Source organism: Homarus americanus, unplaced genomic scaffold (genome assembly GCF_018991925.1).
Source record: "Homarus americanus isolate GMGI-L3 unplaced genomic scaffold, GMGI_Hamer_2.0 scaffold58837, whole genome shotgun sequence".
Lineage (NCBI taxonomy): Eukaryota > Metazoa > Arthropoda > Malacostraca > Decapoda > Nephropidae > Homarus > Homarus americanus.
The window spans coordinates 458,033-477,321 of NW_024719533.1; the positions used below are offsets into that span (position 1 = coordinate 458,033).

Genomic DNA, 19,289 nt, shown 5'->3' on the forward strand with positions numbered 1-19,289 from the left:
GTAAACTGAACAATTTCACATGTTTAATAATGAAACACATCGGTACATAAATTATATTCCTAAATAAATGCTATTCTATGTCTTCGGGTCTTACAGGATGTGTTAATGGGACAACTGATTTCTGATGTACATCACGTGATAATGCCTTCCTCATGTCTGGAATAAAAAAAGAAAAATTGGTGTTACTGCAAAGAATCTTGCTTTCAGTAAAAATAATCTGATTATTTTGATGTTTGATGTTTCATTGTTTTCAAGCACACTAAATACTACAGAACAAAAACTGTTAAGATGTAATTTTTCATGAAAACATTTAAGATGTTTAGTGTTTAATTCAAGTCCATAAACGAATCTCGAGCGAAATGTCTAGAACAAACCACTTTCCCAATAATGTACAAGAAGAGGAGTAATAAATAGAATCCTAAAATCCCCTTTCATGGTAAAGGGCTCAGGTGAGTTGACTGTGACTTCCCACACATTGAATCCCCCCTGGCAGAGCTCATCCTGTTATGATAGGATAATCAGCTGCAGAAAGATTTCTTCTTTTATTCATACAATCATTGTAAACACAGCTACTTACCCAGATATATCTGTAGTTTAAAATAGTATCCATTAATGCATTGGTTACTTTAATGATCAGGAGTCAGAACTCAAGTGAATCCCAACTAGTCTTACGAAACCTCATGTCATAAATATTCGATCATGAGGAAGCAAAAATCACTTATAGTCACTTTTGTGTGTAACCCTTGGAAGGAGGGAGTTATGCAGGTCACCATCTTTACAACCATCAGTATTATTTATGCTTATGAGTGGCAAGTGATTTATGATCCAGGAATATAATTTTACTTCAGTTTCTTCAGTTATTTCATATCTGTACATTATGTGGTTTCACAAAATTAAACACTAAGATTGGTATGGGGGCTTTGAGAAGGTTGCTTGAGGAAAGGATGATGAAAAGGGTATCATCATCATCCTTTTACGGCCATTTTCCATGTTTGTGTGGGTTAGCCGCAGCTACCTGAAGGCAATTCCATTCTGCACAATCTCTCTTGTCAGGTTCCTAACTCTAATGCTATTTCTTACAACCTTTCCCCATGTCATTCTTGGCCTACCCCTTGCTCTTCTCCCCTCTACAACATTAAGGCCCAATTGATCTTATACATTCTCTCCACATGCCCAAACCATCTCAGCCATCTCAATGCAGAACTTTGTCCATAATCTCAACCAGCTGCCCTCTTAGCTCTGAACAGGACTTCCTGTTTTCCAGTGTCACATTAGACATCCACCTCACCATTTTCATTTCAGCTTGCTCAAGACTACTTACGTCATCCTCTTTAACTGGCCATGTTTGCTGCCATACATCACTTTTCTCACACCAGCTGCATACATTCTTCCTTTCACTCAGAGGGAAGGTTCTCTAGCAATCAGTAAAGGCAGCAGCTCCCTCAACTTTCCCCAGCCACTTCTGACTCTTGCAACTGAGCAGTCAGAAGCACCCCCACAGAGATAATACAGGCATCCCCCGCGTTACGGAAGGGTTGAGTCCCTGGAAAATTGACAGTATCACGAAATTCAGTAACACGAAACCTATTTTCCCATTGACTTCCATTATAAAACTGGAGATGCGTTCCCAAGGAATTTTTCTCGGCCCAAAAAGTAATTCAAGCACTTTTATGAATGAAAATAAACATTTATAAACACATACAATACAGTACATTAAATAATTTATGATATACAGTACCTTCTTAAAACATCAAGTTTAGTATTCAATGTAATGCCTTTGCGGCTTCTTTTGCACTACTGCGGTCACTTCCACTTGATGGCCTCTTTCCAGTCATCTTGAATAAGGGTAATGCACTGTACTGTACTTACTGTATGTTTGTAAAAGTTAAATCCAACTGCTGGGGCGAGAAACATGCTCGCACACTGGATGTAAACAATGGACTGACTCTGCGGGGCGACGCCACGCTTGGCGGTAGCAAACACCAAGAAATCCACACCAAACAAATTATAATTGTTAACAAAAATTTTTAATTATATAGTGATTTTTGTTTTAATTTTTAAAATTTACCCAATTTCCATAAGGGCAGATTTACGCGACGCAACGCGAAATTATTGGTCAAAATTTACAAATTCCGTAAGAGCGAAATTCCGCTACCCGGGGTTCCGTAACACGGGGATGCCTGTATAGCAAAAGAGTGGAAATAGGGAGACAGCCTTCATTGTGGGAAAGAAAGGCAGAACAATACCCTACACATAGGAAAGAACAGGCAAGATTAAAAGAGGAACAGTGGGAGCAAAAAGAGATGAGTAGCTATGGGTCAGCCTGAAGGCTCTTCTGGCATGACAACTCCATCCAAGGGAAGCGCCTTGGGAGAGAAAGGTATTGGAGATATACAGGTAGTGATCAATTATATTTCTCAGGGAAATGTTTCAGCAGTGATAATGATTGTCTGACAACTAACTGCACAGTAATTTTTAATACCCAAGTTTTAAGTTGTGATTTTCAAAATACAAAACTACTTTAAAAAAGAGGAAACAGAATAGCACAACAGCAAATAATTGGTGTCACCACTCTCTCTCTCTCTCATTAGTTTCATACAATATTCACTATGAGCAAAGAGCAAAAGAAACCATTGTTATGTGTTAACTACAAATAATCAACTGTTATCAACACACAACATTTCCTCTTACTACAGTTAGTTGAATAAGGGGCAAGGACTACCTACATTTAATCATATAAGTAAAAAAAAAATCTTATTCAACATAATTACTATTCACCTAATATACTGTACAATCCTTCATAGAGTACAGTATTAAGCATATAGTTCCTCAGGCTTTATTGGATTCTTGCATGGAATCATTGAAATCTTTTTAACATCCTGAGACAGTGATTTTCTCATGTCTGAAAAAAATGGAGAGGTGACATACATGTACTTAGCAGTGACTCTTACAACTTTTTATTTTTCAATGGGGATCAAATTCCACAAAACACTAATAGCCTGAGTATGTTAGTAAAGTCCCATTTTATGGTTAAGGAAGGATAAATGCTTGACTTGTGAGACTATAATTCACTCAAATAGATGGCATCTGTTTTAAACATCCCATTAGTGATAACAAAGGAATGCTTATACGTACATGTATAGGTGTATTTAATTAAATAATTTTGCACAAATGCAAGTCGAATAAGCTGCATTTCAAACCGAAACACTAAATTAGTCATTAGGAAGAATACAATATCATGCTCTGTGAATGCTTTCATGCTTTGAACCTCCTCAGCCATATTTAAGAAATCACAAGCTCACTTCAACTTCCACATTGTTTTGCAACAAATATATGATCTAATGGTCAGGGTCATATCCTCATCCTTCCCCAGCCAAAAAATAATTTCACAAGCTTATCCCAATTTCTTTGGTTGATGTAGGATCATCAGACTAAACTCTATGAACACCAAACCAGCCAGGATAGAGGGTGGTAAGAAAGTTCTTGTACTATACCAAGGTGTTTGCTTGTAAATTCCCAAGAGCTACACACTGATTCATACTAATTGTATCATCGAGATATCTCCTGATAATGATTAATGTATATGACTAAGGTTTCTTTTCTTGAATTTTGAGATCTTTATGGTCTGATGCAGTAGGTCCAGGTCTGCTGGCTATTAGATGAAGCCAAATAGTGTGTGTGTGTGTGTGTGTGTAGAAGAGGGCAGAAATTAACTATGACTCCTGAAACCTTTGTACAGGCTTCAATAGTTTGCAAACAATGAATGAATGCCAGAAACATGAATCAGACAACCAAGAATCATCATTGCTTCTGAAAAACCTATAATTTATGGTCCTAAAATAATTATAGACACTAAAGGTTTGGGGAAATGATTTCTAAATGATGTGTTGATATGAAAATAATGATCTATAAATGGATAAAAAATCATGACAACATGTTTGTCATATGAAGTGGAAGGATTCAGCACTTATTACCAGTACCTTCTATGGATATTATGGATAAAGCAATATCATAAATCGAAAAGTTACAATAGTATTACATGGATAGAATAGTTCTGAATAGCTTCAAAATGAATACAGTACAGTACAGTACAGCACTATCGTTTCTACTGACCAAAAGCACAATCAGTAAGCTTTATAGAATAAAAGAGGTTAAGATATCACAAATGAATACCCTGTACTGTACTAAAATACATAATATACACAAGTCTTTCTCTCAGGAAGGAAAGTTTGTAATCAGTTAACATAAAAAAGAAGAGTTTCTCACCATAAGCATCTTCATCTGGATCTCCCGAGTAGTACTGCAACACAGTACGGTAAACAATATAGCCCAGTTTCTTGTACATTGTGATGGCTACCAGGTTGCTCACTCGCACAAACAGGTCTACGAAGTAACATCGCTTTCTGTAAAGGAAAAAAGGTAGAGCTTTATAGAGTGCAAATATAAGAAGTCCAGGGTATTGAGACAACCAAGGCTGTGGAGGAAATACTGATGTGCTCTTGTCAACTTAGTTTGTCATCTATAACGATATCAAGAAGTGTGAAGGATTTTATAAAGTGACGAGTGTTGGAAGCCCAGGAGAAAAAGGAGGTAGAGCATAATGTCCTTTTGGTGGTATGGTTGGCAGCATTCCAATTCTGGTGGCTGATCACAGTGTCCTGAAAGGTAGTGTGTCCATTATTTTTAGGATGACAAATTATAAGAAAGGAAAAATATGAAAATTTCAATTGCTACTCTTGATTTGTAGTTTTCTTGGGGTAAGAAAGAAATTGTCCTCTATAGAGAACTGATTTAAATTAGGTTCTTTATGTATGCAAGACAACTTAAGTAATACCCCAAATAAAATTAAATATACGTATACAGTATAAAGAAATTCCTACTTTTCTGAGATATCTTCCAGGATGGCCATGAGCTGCTTAGCAAGACCAAGGCGTCGATACTCCGGGGCAACAGTTAAGGCAGTAACATGACCATGCCAGTTATCACCATGCCCTTCAGCTTTACCCATTACTGTAAAGAGAAATAACCATAAATTAATGCAATCTTGATGTTATCAGATAATGGTACCCTTTATTAGCTACACATTCATTCTATGGATTAAACAAAAGTATAAAGTAATTTAATATTTACATGCATGAATTGAATATCATCACATCATTCATCAATAGGCTAATAGCATAAATTTTTTCTTCATTCTTGCTTTTATTTATACTGTACCTGCACTTAATATAATGGGATTCAAATCAGAAACACCTAATTCTTCCCACAATATTTGCACCACTATGTTACGATATTTAGCTACCGTATACAGTACTTCAATATAAAATACCTGTATCTGTTGTATGAGGCAAAATGCACCAATGTAAACAACTGTAACAAAACCTTTATTAAACCTCCTGGGTGCCAAATGGAAAGAGCCTCGGAGCTGCCCTTATTCTTAGAATAGATGTGTAAATTGGTGGAGGACGTAGAGCAGAGTTAGGGAAAATTATTATCTCCTGACAGCACTCATCATCAACCCAACCCAATACTGTACACCAATTACCAGAGACTCTGAAGAGTCCCTCCTAATAGAATCTGATCTAACCATCCAAAGAAACCTACCTAACCCTACCGAACTGCCCAGCCAGGGGGTTCCGTCCCCCAAACTCTCCGCACATTAAACAGAAAATACTGGACAGTACTGTACTGTTTTTTGTGGATGTGAGAGTATGCGCGTACCGAGTGGGTCGGTTGTTGCACGGAAACAAACAAAGAACACACAACATGTGCTGAAAGCAGATTCCGCAGAGGAATATTTACAGTAAATCATTAATTTCTTCGCATACAAAGCATGTAGACATCATTTTAGTATCATATGATCAGTTTTCACCTTGTTTTACCCAGCAATTTCCCTCATCCTTCATACTTTGCCCACTACAAGTGATTGATATTATAGATCACATCAAAAACCATTGGAAATACATAATTTCAATCTAACCTAAATTTAAAATCCTAAAATTTACTGGATGACCGAAACGATAAGAATACCATAATTAAAATAAAAAGTTGTCATATAATTTTTATTACTATTACCCAAAGAACATCCGTAGAAAAAAGAACGACATTGAACAACTCCTGGTGTTAGCCGTCTTCTCCAGTATTACCAAAGTTTTCGGCATTAGGTTAGATTAGGTTAGGTTGAAATTATGGTTTCCCGTTGTTTTTTTTTAATTGTTTTGAACGACTTCCAAATAGGTGAATGACTGAAACGATAATTTTATAAAGTTTTCTTCTATAGATTTTTCCAAAATCTTTTCCTTCTAATGAAAACTGGGTATTATTTTACTTTCAGACATAATGCGCCCGAAAGTTATAAACTACTGAAACATTTAGATCGCCCTACTCTGAGCATTTTGAACCCCATATATACCAGGCAGAAATGGATAATAGCGACACAATTTAATTTAATTGATTTTACGTACTTTTCAGTCTTCGTCTGTGAGGAGATGTTATCAGCGTGAAAGCGAGCTAATTATGAGCATGTTTACATCACGCATGCGTGACATCTTCCAGTCATGACCATTGATGTATCGACCTCATCACTCGAATTTTTTTCGACTAATCAAAATTGAATTTTTTCAAATGGAGGAGCCAAGGTACGGATTTCAATTTCAATGACTAGTGTGACAATGACCGTGGTATGGGTTGGGTGTGAATCGTGCTCCTACGATTATTTTAAGCTTATTGCTGAGTTTTACGAGAGTGACGATCAAGCTATCCAATTCCTACGTAATCATGGTGTTCTCCCTACATCTGTTGAGTGCCCGAACTGTAAATTGCCTTGTAAATTTAAAAGAACAAGCATCAGAGGTTAACCCTGAACCTATCCCTGGTCCTTCCACTTTTAACTAAGGTATTGTACTTTCGGACATGGAGCGCTCCAAAGTTTAAAACTACTGAAACATTTAGATCTCATTACTTAGAGTCTTTTGAACCCCATTTATACTAGTTGGAAATGAATAGGATAGGTTAGGTTAGTTTAAGCTTAGATTACCGGGGGTCCAGGGGCGGAGCTAGGGGTTAGGTTAGACGAGTCTTTTCGTGTTCTCCCCCAACAAAAACCTCTATTTCCCATGGTCTCCCCCATCATCGTTGAGAGTAAAAATGAAGGTCAGAATCGTTTAAAAAACACCAAATACACCGGAAAAACATATTAGTCAACCCCCCCAAGGGCTCATGTCCAGAAGTAAAAATTTCCCGAAAGCTGTTGTAAACTATTACCTTGCTTTATTCTTGAAGCAAAAACTGAATTTTCTTCTTAAGAGATTTTTTGTTAAGCAGTTAGTTAACCTTATATACAGTAGTAGCCAAAGTGCATCAATAGCTATAGCACTTTTCTTTAGCTCTGTTAATCCCTAAGCAGTACACATCCACTCACTATAGCCCATGATGACACCGCTGGGTGACTCAGCCACCTGGAAATACTCAGGCCAGTGAGCCAAGTACTGCAGGTAAAAAGACAGTCCATATGTCTCAGTTAGAGGATCCAGATTGACATTGTTGAAGTGAAACATGTCTTCGCAGCGAAACGGTCTTAAGGTAGTCATTTTTTAAACTCTAGTGACCCCAATAGTGCCTGACTGACTCGTGCTAGAGGTCTTTGTTATGAGTAATACGAGCCTAAATATATTTAGGTTATTTCTGGAGCCCATTTGACCAACACCAAAGGGATATTGCAAAAAAGTGATTTTTCTGTTATTGGAGACGAAGAACTCATATTTTTTTTTTCTTCGGGAATTAGCCTGTAGTGGATCCTCTCCATACCATACGATACAAGCCCACCCGGGCACAGGTCACTGACCCACATCAGGGCCTGGGGGCGGAAATGTAATAATAATAATATATACATATATATATATATATATATATATATATATATATATATATATATATATATATATATATATATATATGCTGATAACCACAAGGAAAAAGAAAACACGAAGTTCCTAAGCGCTTTCGTGTAATTCACATCTTCAGGGGTGAGTACAGACTACTCCCCCTTCTTTGCAAATAAACATCCATTCTGTGCATATAAGCAACCTCGTTGAAAGACCGCGAAATAAATACCCAGATTGTTGAATATTCTCCAACTTTTTGCTCAAAATATCGGATTTCAAGTGGTGGTAGGTGATTTTAGTTATTGGTGGTTGATTATAAGTATGTGTAGCTTAAAATAAGATGGATATTTCTAGTTGTCACTTGCATTTTACGTTGGCCAAGCCAATGGACCAATTCCTCCTCTCACACAATTACTCATAGAATAAGCTATCTATACCTATGTAGAAACCTCACATAAGGGCCTATTATTCCTATACTCAGTGGCGGCTCGTGCATAGGGCTGCAGTCCCCCCAGACACTCACTGCCAGGCGTATGATTCCTTTAGAGAGACAGCTGAATAATACACTACCAACAAATATATCATTTTATATGTTATTTAATTATTTTCAATACGTTGCTAAGTGAATTTTCATTAAAATCAGACCAAAATTTAAGTTACTTTCATAGTTGCTGTCAATGCTGTACGATTCATGTCTGTTATTAATTGGCGCGCCGCCGCCGCACTTGAAGCAGCTCAGTCTCGTACAACGTGTGGACGGTGTGGTTAAATCGTGCTTTCTTTAATTACCCTTTGACGATGGAAAATCGAGTGAAGTATTTGCAAAACATCAACTTTTCCCAGCTGACATTAAATGAAAAGACTGAAATCAAAGCAAGAGGAAGACCTACACCAGTTTTATCCATTCAACAGAACAGTACAAGCAGGAACAAAGAATATACACGCCAGTTTAACATGAGTGAATGACAGACTGTCTGCTTTAGCAGTGATATCCATTGAAAATAAAATGATAACAGAAATAAAGGATTTTAATGAAATAGTAATAAACAATTTTGCTACATCGAAGAAGGCACACGCCGACTTTATTTTCAATTAATACTGGTCCATCACCACCAACACTACTACCATGCCCTGGGAATTCGTGGACATCAACTACAATTCATACCTGAGGTAGGTCAAATTTGTGTATCCTACTGTTGTGTGAGGCTTGCAGTCCCTCCATTTTATTTTTCACGAGCCGCCACTGCCTCACTGAAACCATATATGAAATCACACCTGAGTAGACATTTTGTAGTGACTTATATTTTGCCAAACTGTGCGGCATGTCACACGTTACTTATTTCGTAGCGGTAGATATTTTATATTACTGCACTGTCTGTACACACACGGTTAAAACAAGTATCTGCACATTTCACGCTAAACAATCTTGACACCACAGACGACGGATATTGCAAACTGCCTTATATCGCTTGCTAGCGACATTTGCTGTTTTATCCATAGAAAGTGTTGTTATGATATACACATTCAGAAGAAATAGATTAATCTTGCGAACAATGTGTAGCGTGGTTCATGTTGGTAGGTTGTGGGGTTTTTGGGATGTTTGGTTCACACTCAGGATGGGATGGAGAAAGGAAACTCACAATGTGCTCTCTATATACATGTTGTATTGGATGTACAATGCAGCTTGGTGCTGGGAAGGCAGCATGGTTACAAGCGTGATGTAGAGAGAGCTGGTTGGTGAGGACGCTCAGAGAAGGACAGCTTGTGGGTCGCCATGCTCGCCGGCGGGAGAGAGGACCGCCAGGCAGGCGGAGGAGGAGGTGTTGCTGGCAGGTTGGTGTAGGTAGAGACAGGTCACCACGAGGTCAGGTCTTAAATAGCGGGGGGGGGGTTGGCGTGGCTTAGTAGTTGACCCCCGCTCCGTGATGTATGGCGGCGCTGGTTGACTTAGACCACGAGGCATACATTGGGGAATTGGTGGGGTCGGCTACTCAGCGACAAAGCGTTTGTAGGGGAGAAATCCACTACAAGGTTACGTTGCGGCTGCGGCATAGGTGTAGTGATCATTTAGGAAATCATAGGACCCATGTGCACAGATACTTTTTTGATCGTATGTAGTCCCTGCTGAACCAACGTGAACTTGTATGGTGATTTTACTGTATACCCATTTATCTGCTTATCTCGAATTGAATAAAGACACAACTCATTGCTGTGTGTGTATTGGGGAGTGGGAGAGGCATATGTTTCAGAACCACTCATGGCTTTGGAATGTATGCACAAGTACTGTATGTTTTGTACAAATGTTTGAGCATAAGTATACGAGACAACATGGTAATATAATCAAGCACGTTGGTGGTAACGTTGACGGGTGATGCATTTTTTATATTTACTGTAATTTACTGTACATGGGACGTCAAGTAAGTACTTCTTAACGACATCTGGTATTGAAAGTGTTCCTACTGTAGTATCACCAGGAAATTGATGAACATACTGTGTACGTATTGTAAGCATTTAAAGTTGTGTATAACGATGCAAGGTATAAATGTTTACACTGGTGAACCATGGCAGCGCACCTTCTGAGCCTGTCAGATTGGACTTCCGTAAACTCGAGATATTACCACCATGCTTATATAATTTGTCTATCGTTTTATAATGCATTGATAATAAGAAATAATACTAATCTACACGACTGAACCCTGTTGTGTTGACAAACACAACGACCATATGTAAAACTAAAATGATTGGTTTGAGTGGCAACATTTGCTGGACTTCCAGGCAAGAATAACGTGAGAGTGAGCCTCGTTGCCGTGTCAGTATCGCTCGAGACAACGTCGGGGCAGTGTGTGAATTCAAGCTCAAGGAAACGTTTACAGAGTGATGTCCTGCATCTGTGAGTACATGTATTGCTTTTCTTAACCCAAGTGCTACTCATGGCTTCAGTTTTTTAAATAAATAATAAGTAAAGGTTGTTCTGTCATATTTTCCAGAGTAACGGTAAGATTACTTTTGTCAAGGAATATTTTGCCTGGTACTGCAGTGGTCTTTTTTTTCACTTTATCAACAAGAACACGATTGCATCTTTTAAGTCCTCGGTCACGCCTCTTCTAAAAGAGTATCAAACTAAAACAAAATAAAGCAAGTGATATGAGTGTGTGTTAAAATAAACCTAATATTTATTTACTAATCTTTACTTTGTGGTAATGATTGTTGGGGGGATAAATAACACGAATTAGACGAGGCAGATATTTACTGATAGGTCTAGTTTTATCTTCGTTGCATGCCACCTGAGTGTGAAGATGAAGTATGTGGAGTTGTTTAATACTAGTAATATGGAAAACTATCTTGTAATACTAGACGTATGTTAAACTAGCTATCAAGATTCATATAAACCTGACCTAACCTAGCACTAACTTTCGTCCATGTCCAGTGTTGAATCATAACCGATTCTCACGTAAACCTAACTAATCTTACCTTAACACTACTGTATATATAGTCCGCCAAGAAAGTATCGTTACTTTTTCGTCTTTAAATATATGAAATGTTGGATGAAATGCTTTGATATGTGTACATTCTCCAGTGTTTCATCATCATATGCATGACAGCTTTTAAAAGCACTCAACATGTAAAGTACATGCATGAATTAAACTTGAATTACTGGTCATTTTGAAATTCTTACATTTCTCTTTACGAAAATATTACTAGCTAATTTGATAATGATATATATTGTACTATAACCTGTGGTCGACTGAACCAACCATTTCTAAATTAGCTGTCCAACAATGTTCACGAACCGCATTGACCGCATAGGTGACGATACTCTCTTTGGGGGACTGTACTTAACACTAGGTGGTTAATATTCTTTTTTGTTTTACCCCTAATAGGTAATTCGGATTTTTTTTAAACAATTATCACTAGTATTCTTTTTTAGTTAGGAATCGATTTTCTTCTGTGGCATTTCCTGGGCAAATAGTAGGTTAGGTCTGGTCTGGTCAGGTCGCCCCCCCCCCCACTTGGGATGAAAACGAATTTTTACTCACTAGGTATTGTACAGGAAAACCACACTTAGCTAGATACTGGAAACTTACGTTATCGTAACAATCTATAGAAATAAACCGAATCTAACCAAACTTATCTTAACGCTAGATGATTGTGAGCTCATCTTGACTTTATATTCATGTAAACCTAACTTAATATAGTACTATTATTGGTACTTGTAAACCCAACTTACTTTAGCACTAGTTAAAATTAATGTACACAGTTAATATACACAATGAATGATAACACTACATATATGTACACACTTAAACCCTAAATGTCTGTACAACCTAGTTATTTTACGCTTCATGTAAATCAATCTTAGCGCACACTAAATTATCCAGATACAAAGATTTATTGAAACCTGACTAAACTCTCGTATTATCTCTCTCTCTCTGACGCGAATCCTCTAGCTTTTCTCTCCGTTGAGCAAATTCTCTCACTGTCTCCTGTCCGAGTTCTCCCCTCAAGCGTCTTCTCCCTCTCCTCGTATTCGTCCTTCCTCTCTCACCCCTCTTACTCCTTTCTCTCCCTTCTCCCCACTCACGCGTCCTCTCCCTCTCCTCCCTGCTCCCTCGTCCTCTCACCCAGGACTGACGAGTCCAATACAGAATGGCACGATAAATTAACCAGCTGTGGCAATTTCACTTTTGTGTTCCTGTTACGTTATTTAGGGTGATGGGGGGAGGAGGGGGTGGTTAATGGAGGAGGAAGAGGAAAGGATGGTTAATGGAGGAGGAAGAGGAGGGGATGGTTAATGGAGGAGGAAGAGGAGGGGGTGGTTAATGGAGGAGGAAGAGGAAAGGATGGTTAATGGAGGAGGAAGAGGAGGGGGTGGTTAATGAAGGAGGAAGAGGAGGGGGTGGTTAATGAAGGAGGAAGATAGGGAGTGGTTAATGAAGGAGGAAGAGGAGGTGGTTAAAGAAGGAGGAAGAGGGAGGGGGTGGTTAATGAAGGAGGAAGAGGAGGGGTGGTTAATGAAGGAGGAAGAGGAGGGGGGTGGTTACACGAAGAGGAAGAGGAGGTGGTTAATGAAGTGGTTAATGAAGGAGGAAGAGGAGGGGGTGGTTAATGAAGGAGGAAGAGGAGGGGGTGGTTAATGAAGGAGGAAGAGGAGGGGGTGGTTAATGAAGGAGGAAGAGGAGGGGGTGGTTAATGGAGGCGGAAGAAGAGGTTGGGTGGTTTTGTTTTGCCCTCTATCATTAATAAGAACATAGTAAATGATTTTCCTAAGTCTGTACTGGGCACTTACTTTCTTCCATATCAGAATAAGCATGTGAGCAAAGATCCCAGCAAATGATAACCGAGCATAAAATGGCGACCTTCTCCTTGACCTTGCACATGAGCCTCGGCCTATTTGCTAAGTAAACTAAGAGCTGTTTTTAATGTAAGATAACACAAGGGAGTTAAGGGATAATCTATATATTAATATGAGTGAAAATCGCATGTTTTTAAACAATATATTTAGCTGCTATCCACAGTCAGGGTTTTTTAATCACCATTACTTAGAATGCAATAGGCTTTATTTCTGTTCAATTTATAAGAATCGATGAAACAGTCAGACCACTGAGTGGGCCATTTAAGGCTGCTGTAATCGTTTGGCTACCGGGGAGAGAATTAGACTGTCAGAAAACAAACACAGAAGGATTTGGCGCCGACATCAGGTCACAAGAATGTCTACAAGACCAGCTCCCACAGTACCAGATCTACAGTTAATCTATATGTTAACTGTTTCTTATGTTTCTGTATTGAAAGCTTTTGTCAATCAAGTGACTCACTCCCCGATTTCACCATATGTAACTTATCATCTCTGATCATTGTATATTTTCAGTCTTCGGGCTGCCATGTTATCTTAATAAACTGTTACTTATTATTATTATTATTATAAATTATGTAAATGTTTAGTTTTTCGTTGATTCTTATTTATTATTGACAAAAATAAAGACAACTGAATCTTTAGTCAGCCACTACCCAGTGGACGTGGCTGGGTGCAGTGCGTCACACCGCACAACATAGGTCGTGTACCGTGCATCAAAGAGAAAAGGTCCCTATGGCTGTATTTTATCGAGCATGATCGAAGCGCTAAGAATTCTTTATTGTATTTTTGTACACATGTTTGATATATATATATATATATATATATATATATATATATATATATATATATATATATATATATATATATATATATATATATATATATACACACACACACATACACACCATTTTTAGTCCATATAACACGCGGACTTTGAACATATAATCAACGACCTCACCAGCCAAGGGTTCGGGTCCTGGCTGGTGAGGTCGTTGGTTATATATATATATATATATATACACACATACCTGAGTTGTTGAAACTCGTTATCCGCGATTTCCTCAGTTGTAGTCGTTTGTTTTGGGTGGTAGGTCAGGGGGCACTCGATTTTTTTCTCGAACCTCGAGCTTAAGTGTGGTGCTTTTTATTCACGATTTGATTTGTAATGTATCAGTGTACAACTATAGTGTAAATCATTACTTTCTATCATTGTAATGTAACTCAGTATTGTACCTACGTATGTAGTGTAACATTGTAGTGCACCGCTGCAGTCGACTTGTGAAAGAGACTTAGGGGTACTTGTAAGCCCGGACCTACGGCCTAGAAAACAGTGAGTTAATGTTCGAAATAAGGCAAACAGAGTATTGGGTTTTATATCTAAATGTGTAAGTAATAAGAGTGCAGAGGTCTCGTTACCACTATATCTTGCGCTAGTCAGGCCGCACCTCGATTATGCGGTTCAGTTCTGGTGCCCTTATTATAGAATGGATATCAATTCACTGGAGTCGGTGCAGCGAAGAATGACGAAAATGATTCCGGAACTTAAAAACCTTCCATATCAAGATATGTTAAAGAAACTAAACTTGCATTCCCTATAAAGACGAAGAGTGCGGGGAGATATGACAGAAGTATTCAAGTGGGTGAAAGGAATCAATAAAGGCGATATAGATAAAGTTCTTAAAATATCCGAGCAGGATAGGACTCGGAGCAACGGATTTAAGTTGGATAAGTTTAGGTTTAGGAGGGAGATAGGAAGGAACTGGTTCACAAATAGGGTGGTGGACGAGTGGAACAAGCTTAGCAACTTTGTAGTGAGTGCTGGAATGCTGGAAAGTTTCAAAAGGAGGCTAGATAGATTCATGGATGATAGAGAGTGGTAGTAACTCTCGACAGGAGCTGCCGTACACAGGCCAACCGGCCTATTGCAGACTCCTTATGTACTATTGTAGGGTAACACTACTACTGTCCCCTCGACCTTCACATCACGCTTGAGGTACCTGTCAGTCTATGTTTACTGAAGGTGTTTATCGTGTACAGAACTGTCTCTTAGGTTCCGTAGTGCTCTCGTCACTTGATCCAGAGAGTGTGTAGGAGAGATCTTTGGGCATAGCTTCCTATTTTATTTCATACATATAGAAGTGTGTTATAGCAAGTGTCAGCAACTTCGAGAATAGGCTGTCTGTGTCTTGATCTTCCTGCAGACTTTTACAGGACGACACCTACTGTACTGATTAATTATCTGCCTACCTTCAAATTCCTCCCTCTCACCTCTCTTCCCACTCTTATAAATTCCTCTACTATTCCCTCCTACCTATTTTCCCCCATTCCCTTATCCTACCGACATTCTCTCGCTTAACCTCAATTCTCATTCATCTTTCCTTCAGTCGCCCTCTCTCTCTCTCCCTCCTCCACCCTCCCTCGGCTATCCATAATTTGTCTTTTCCCCTCCTAGCTTGTGGCCCTTCACTCCCCTAGCCACTCACTCTCTCCCAACCACTCACTCTCTCCCAACCGCTCACTCTCTCCCAACCACTCACTCTCCCAGCCCCACTCACTCTCCCCGCCCCACTCACTCTCCCCAGTCCCACACACTCCCCCCAGCCACGTCCCTTTGTTATCACCTCACAGCTGTACTTTACTGTCATAATACTCAACATTTTTTTCTCGAGAATCCTCCGTGCAGTGTTGGGCATTTACACTGTTACATTCGGGGTAATTGCTGTACTATTGTTGTCAGGTGAATGAGAAGGGAGGAACCAAAGGTATATGATTACTGTATATAAAGAGACTGTTGGTACTTCACACTATTGTTAATCCATCGTATCACCTTCACACCCGCGCCACCATCCGGTGTATAAGGTAACTCAGTGTTGTGAGATGTTTTTGCGGGGAAGCACAACTTGCTGTGTAGATGTTGTAGGTTATCCTCGGGGTAGGAAGTGGTGTAGTGCAGCCACAACTTGTTAATCCTTCCACCTTTGTCTCTCTCCTTTAACACAAGTATGAGTTTTATTTTCATTTGCGTTAATTTATATTTTTAACTTGAAGTAAAAAAAAATAAGTTCATTCTCGTTAGTTTAGTTTAAATTCGTTTTCGCAGATCAGAAGCGATCGTCATTAACCTTGAAATTTGTAATTAACTCTACTAATACAGTTCTGTACTTACCTTTTCTCTTATTTACTGCCTGTAGTAGTTAAGAAGAGATGGTGTAGTTTTAAACTTCAGAAGTGGACCGTCAGGAGTAGTGTGGATACAGCACACTAGACCGAACATTTATACGGTAAATAAGATTTTATTAGTGTCTAGCATTGCACTCGACTGTTTGCACTTCTCTAACTGTAGAATTAGGTAACCATCGTCGACTGGGTGAACAAGGGTTTGACTGCTCGAACCAGCAACCTTAAGCTCTGCATCCACTCGGCCACCTTACCCTCGGTAAAATGTAAATAATTTAAAATTGATCCCCAATAATCATTATCCCTGAAAGTATTTCGACCCTTGGGAAGGTAGGTTAGGTTAGGCACGTTCCCAGGAATCTTCCCAAAAGGTTTCACTATCTGTTGGTATCAGTCAACTTCTCCAGCGTGAAAACGGCATAGAAATGTGAAATATGAAGTGACCATACGAGGGCTGTTGTTCACTAACCGGTGTGTGTGTGTGACCACTGTACTGGAGAGTTTATCTGAACATTGAATATTCTTTCTCTGCAATCGTTCCTCTGTAAATATTCACGAATTTGATGAGCGAGTGTAGCAGCTGGTGTGGAGAGTGTCTGTGACCCCCTCTCGTGGTTGGGACCTGGTGAGTACTGTACTGTACTGTACTGCTGGCGTCCACCCTTCAGTGTCCATGTCTGTCTCTCCGCCAGTGTTTGTCTCCGTCCAGAAAACTTTGGTTTATCTTTGCTCTTAAAGTTAATTTTCCAGACTCTCTCGGCCGCCATTCTTGAAACTTTGTCAAGTCGTGTCATAGGATGTTTTACACCGTCACCCCCACCCACACTGTTGGTGGTACAGTGGTAGTGCGTGTCTCCTACCTGGGTTCAGTCCCCGGGTTGGATATGAGAAGAGTTATCTATTGTGACCTTTACCAATCGTGGCAGGTTGTCTGGGTACATTGGTTTACTGACATAGGGCAGTAAAGGGCAGATTCGTCAAGAGCAATGGGAGGTTTAAAAGATAACTGGCCTTCTTCCCCGTCAAAGCAGTAAATTAGGGGAAAACAAATATTGTCACCTGAAATAAAATAAAAAATATAACATTAATAATAGGTTTGTGTGTGACCTATGAGACACCCTGACACTGTTTATGTGAAAGAATACTGAGGCTCGACTGTTCCTCTCAGGTCTTACAGCTTGTGGTGGTGTTTAGACTGTGTGGCGTGGTTACCGACGTGTTGGTCTTAACATTCCGCCCACTGCGTGCTTGTGTGCGTGTGTTTTGAGTGCGTTCGTGTATGTGTGCGTACCATCAATATATACTCTATCTGACACTGAAAATATTGCTATTCTTTTAGACCACAAGTTTTTCAATATTGTGTTTACGGAGTGAGAAGAAAAGTCCCGTTGTTTGTCTATATTCCCTAAAGCATAAAGTGCACTTGTTATAAAGGTATAGAGTTATGTAGATCGTTACTGTGCTGTGTACATAGTAAATTACAGTATTTTATATAATTTATACTAATTAATATTTCATTTATATTTAGAGCCGATATCCGGTGTTGCAGCTACGGCATTCATCTAGTGTTTATGAATGGGTATTTTAAGTTGTGAGAGTTCAGCTTCACTCCCATATTTTGTTGTTTATTTTTATATGTTCTACAAAATAAAAAAAAATGGGTAAAATCGTTGCATCAAAGCAAATTCCGTCGCTCCGCCCCTCATTCATGACGTCACGAGAGGGCCTCCTCTGACATTATAAAGCTGTATTGTGTGTAGTATAGTTACTGGTGAAGATATTGTTTCACCAACTTTATATTTCGTAAATTCGTATGTGTTTTGATCAGTTTATTAATTTGAATATTTGACAGGGAAATATTCTTACTGGACCTACTTCAGTGACCCACCGCCTCTGAGTCCTGTATGGTCGCCTCGTTACGCTTGAATTTTTTAAAGATAGAATTAAATTTTGACAAGTTTTTATTCATTCCCTCGTATTTTGGGCGGAAATATGTTGTCATATTGAGGGATGCATACCGTGTGTACGTCAATCTGTCCCGGGAGGCTAGTAATAAACATGATATTTAGAGGATATAAGTGAACAATTCTTGGACGCTAAACCAGTCACTCAGTCGGGAGTTTATCGATGTGTTTGTTGTGTTGTGGAGACGTCATGCAAGGTCACCATTAACAGCTGTCTGGGGGTAACGTGGACCAGCTAGGGGCCTATCATTCATTGAGACTCTGGCTGGACTTGTTTCTTTCTCATTAATAACAAAGATTCATATCGTTTGACGTTTTCTGTTGTGAAGGTGTATAAAGAGGCCTCGTTCTGTACCTGTAAGATGGACGGTGTTTAGTGGGTGGTCCTAAGATTAGAGTATTTTAAGATTCCAACTTTTATGGGGTATATAAGATAGGTTTAGCTGGTCCCATTCTCAGTTTTGACGCGGCTTCCAGCACCTTCTTCCCCCTCACACTCCTCTCGTCACTCGTGGTATATTTGTTTTCGGTGTGTAATTCGTTTATCTCATTTTCTTGATTATTCCCTCACTGATCCCTTCCTCACTCACCCCTCCGCCATTGATCCCTCCCCCATTAAATCATCCCTCGTTGGCCCCTCCATCAATGACCCCTCCTCCTTCACTAATTCCCCCAGCCGCCATCTGTGTAATATCTCCCCCAGCCGACTCTTGCCCTCTCCGTTATTCTGGTGTTTAGACAGACTGTGTGAGTGCTGGCAACATTGTCTGCAACTTTCCTGAGTTTCATCGTCGGAGATTAAGGAAAGTAATCAAGGTCTGGAACACACACACACACACACTCACACACGAAACGATTTTCCAAGAATCGTATAGTATTTCCTCCCGGTAATCAGGGATAAAGTAATGCATT

The 19,289-nt window shown here is 39.3% G+C and overlaps 2 protein-coding genes across 3 annotated transcripts in view; one reads left to right on the forward strand and one right to left on the reverse strand.

Moving 5' to 3' along the window:
* Positions 1–6: 6 nt before the first annotated feature.
* Positions 7–7,666, reverse strand: LOC121860092 (N-alpha-acetyltransferase 20-like). Of its 2 annotated transcripts, XM_042357123.1 has the most exons (5): positions 7,421–7,666; positions 4,881–5,010; positions 4,267–4,403; positions 2,779–2,902; positions 7–156 (listed from the first exon to the last, which is right to left on the reverse strand). In XM_042357123.1, the coding sequence occupies exons 1-4, from the start codon at positions 7,587–7,589 to the stop codon at positions 2,814–2,816; spliced, it is 525 nt and encodes a 174-aa protein (XP_042213057.1). In that variant the 5' UTR covers positions 7,590–7,666; the 3' UTR covers positions 7–156; positions 2,779–2,813. The 2 variants fall into 2 exon arrangements, with proteins under 2 accessions (XP_042213057.1, XP_042213058.1); XM_042357124.1 differs by lacking the exon at positions 2,779–2,902 and having other exon boundaries at positions 7,421–7,665.
* A 2,975-nt stretch (positions 7,667–10,641) lies between these two features.
* Positions 10,642–19,289, forward strand: part of LOC121860093 — a 71,619-nt gene continuing 62,971 nt past the window's right edge. The window contains exon 1 of the mRNA XM_042357125.1: positions 10,642–10,773. The gene's annotated coding sequence lies outside the window, so the exon portion shown is untranslated. The remainder of the gene's footprint in view (positions 10,774–19,289) is intronic.

Coding starts and splice junctions, on each gene's coding strand:
- LOC121860092 (XM_042357123.1), bottom strand. CDS start 7,589: ATGACTACCTTAAGACCGTTTCGCTGCGAAGACATGTTTCACTTCAAC. Junction 5,011..7,420: donor CGGTGTCATCATGGGCTATA/GTGAGTGGATGT, acceptor TTCTCTTTACAG/TAATGGGTAAAGCTGAAGGG. Junction 4,404..4,880: donor CTGGAAGATATCTCAGAAAA/GTAGGAATTTCT, acceptor TTTCCTTTACAG/AAAGCGATGTTACTTCGTAG.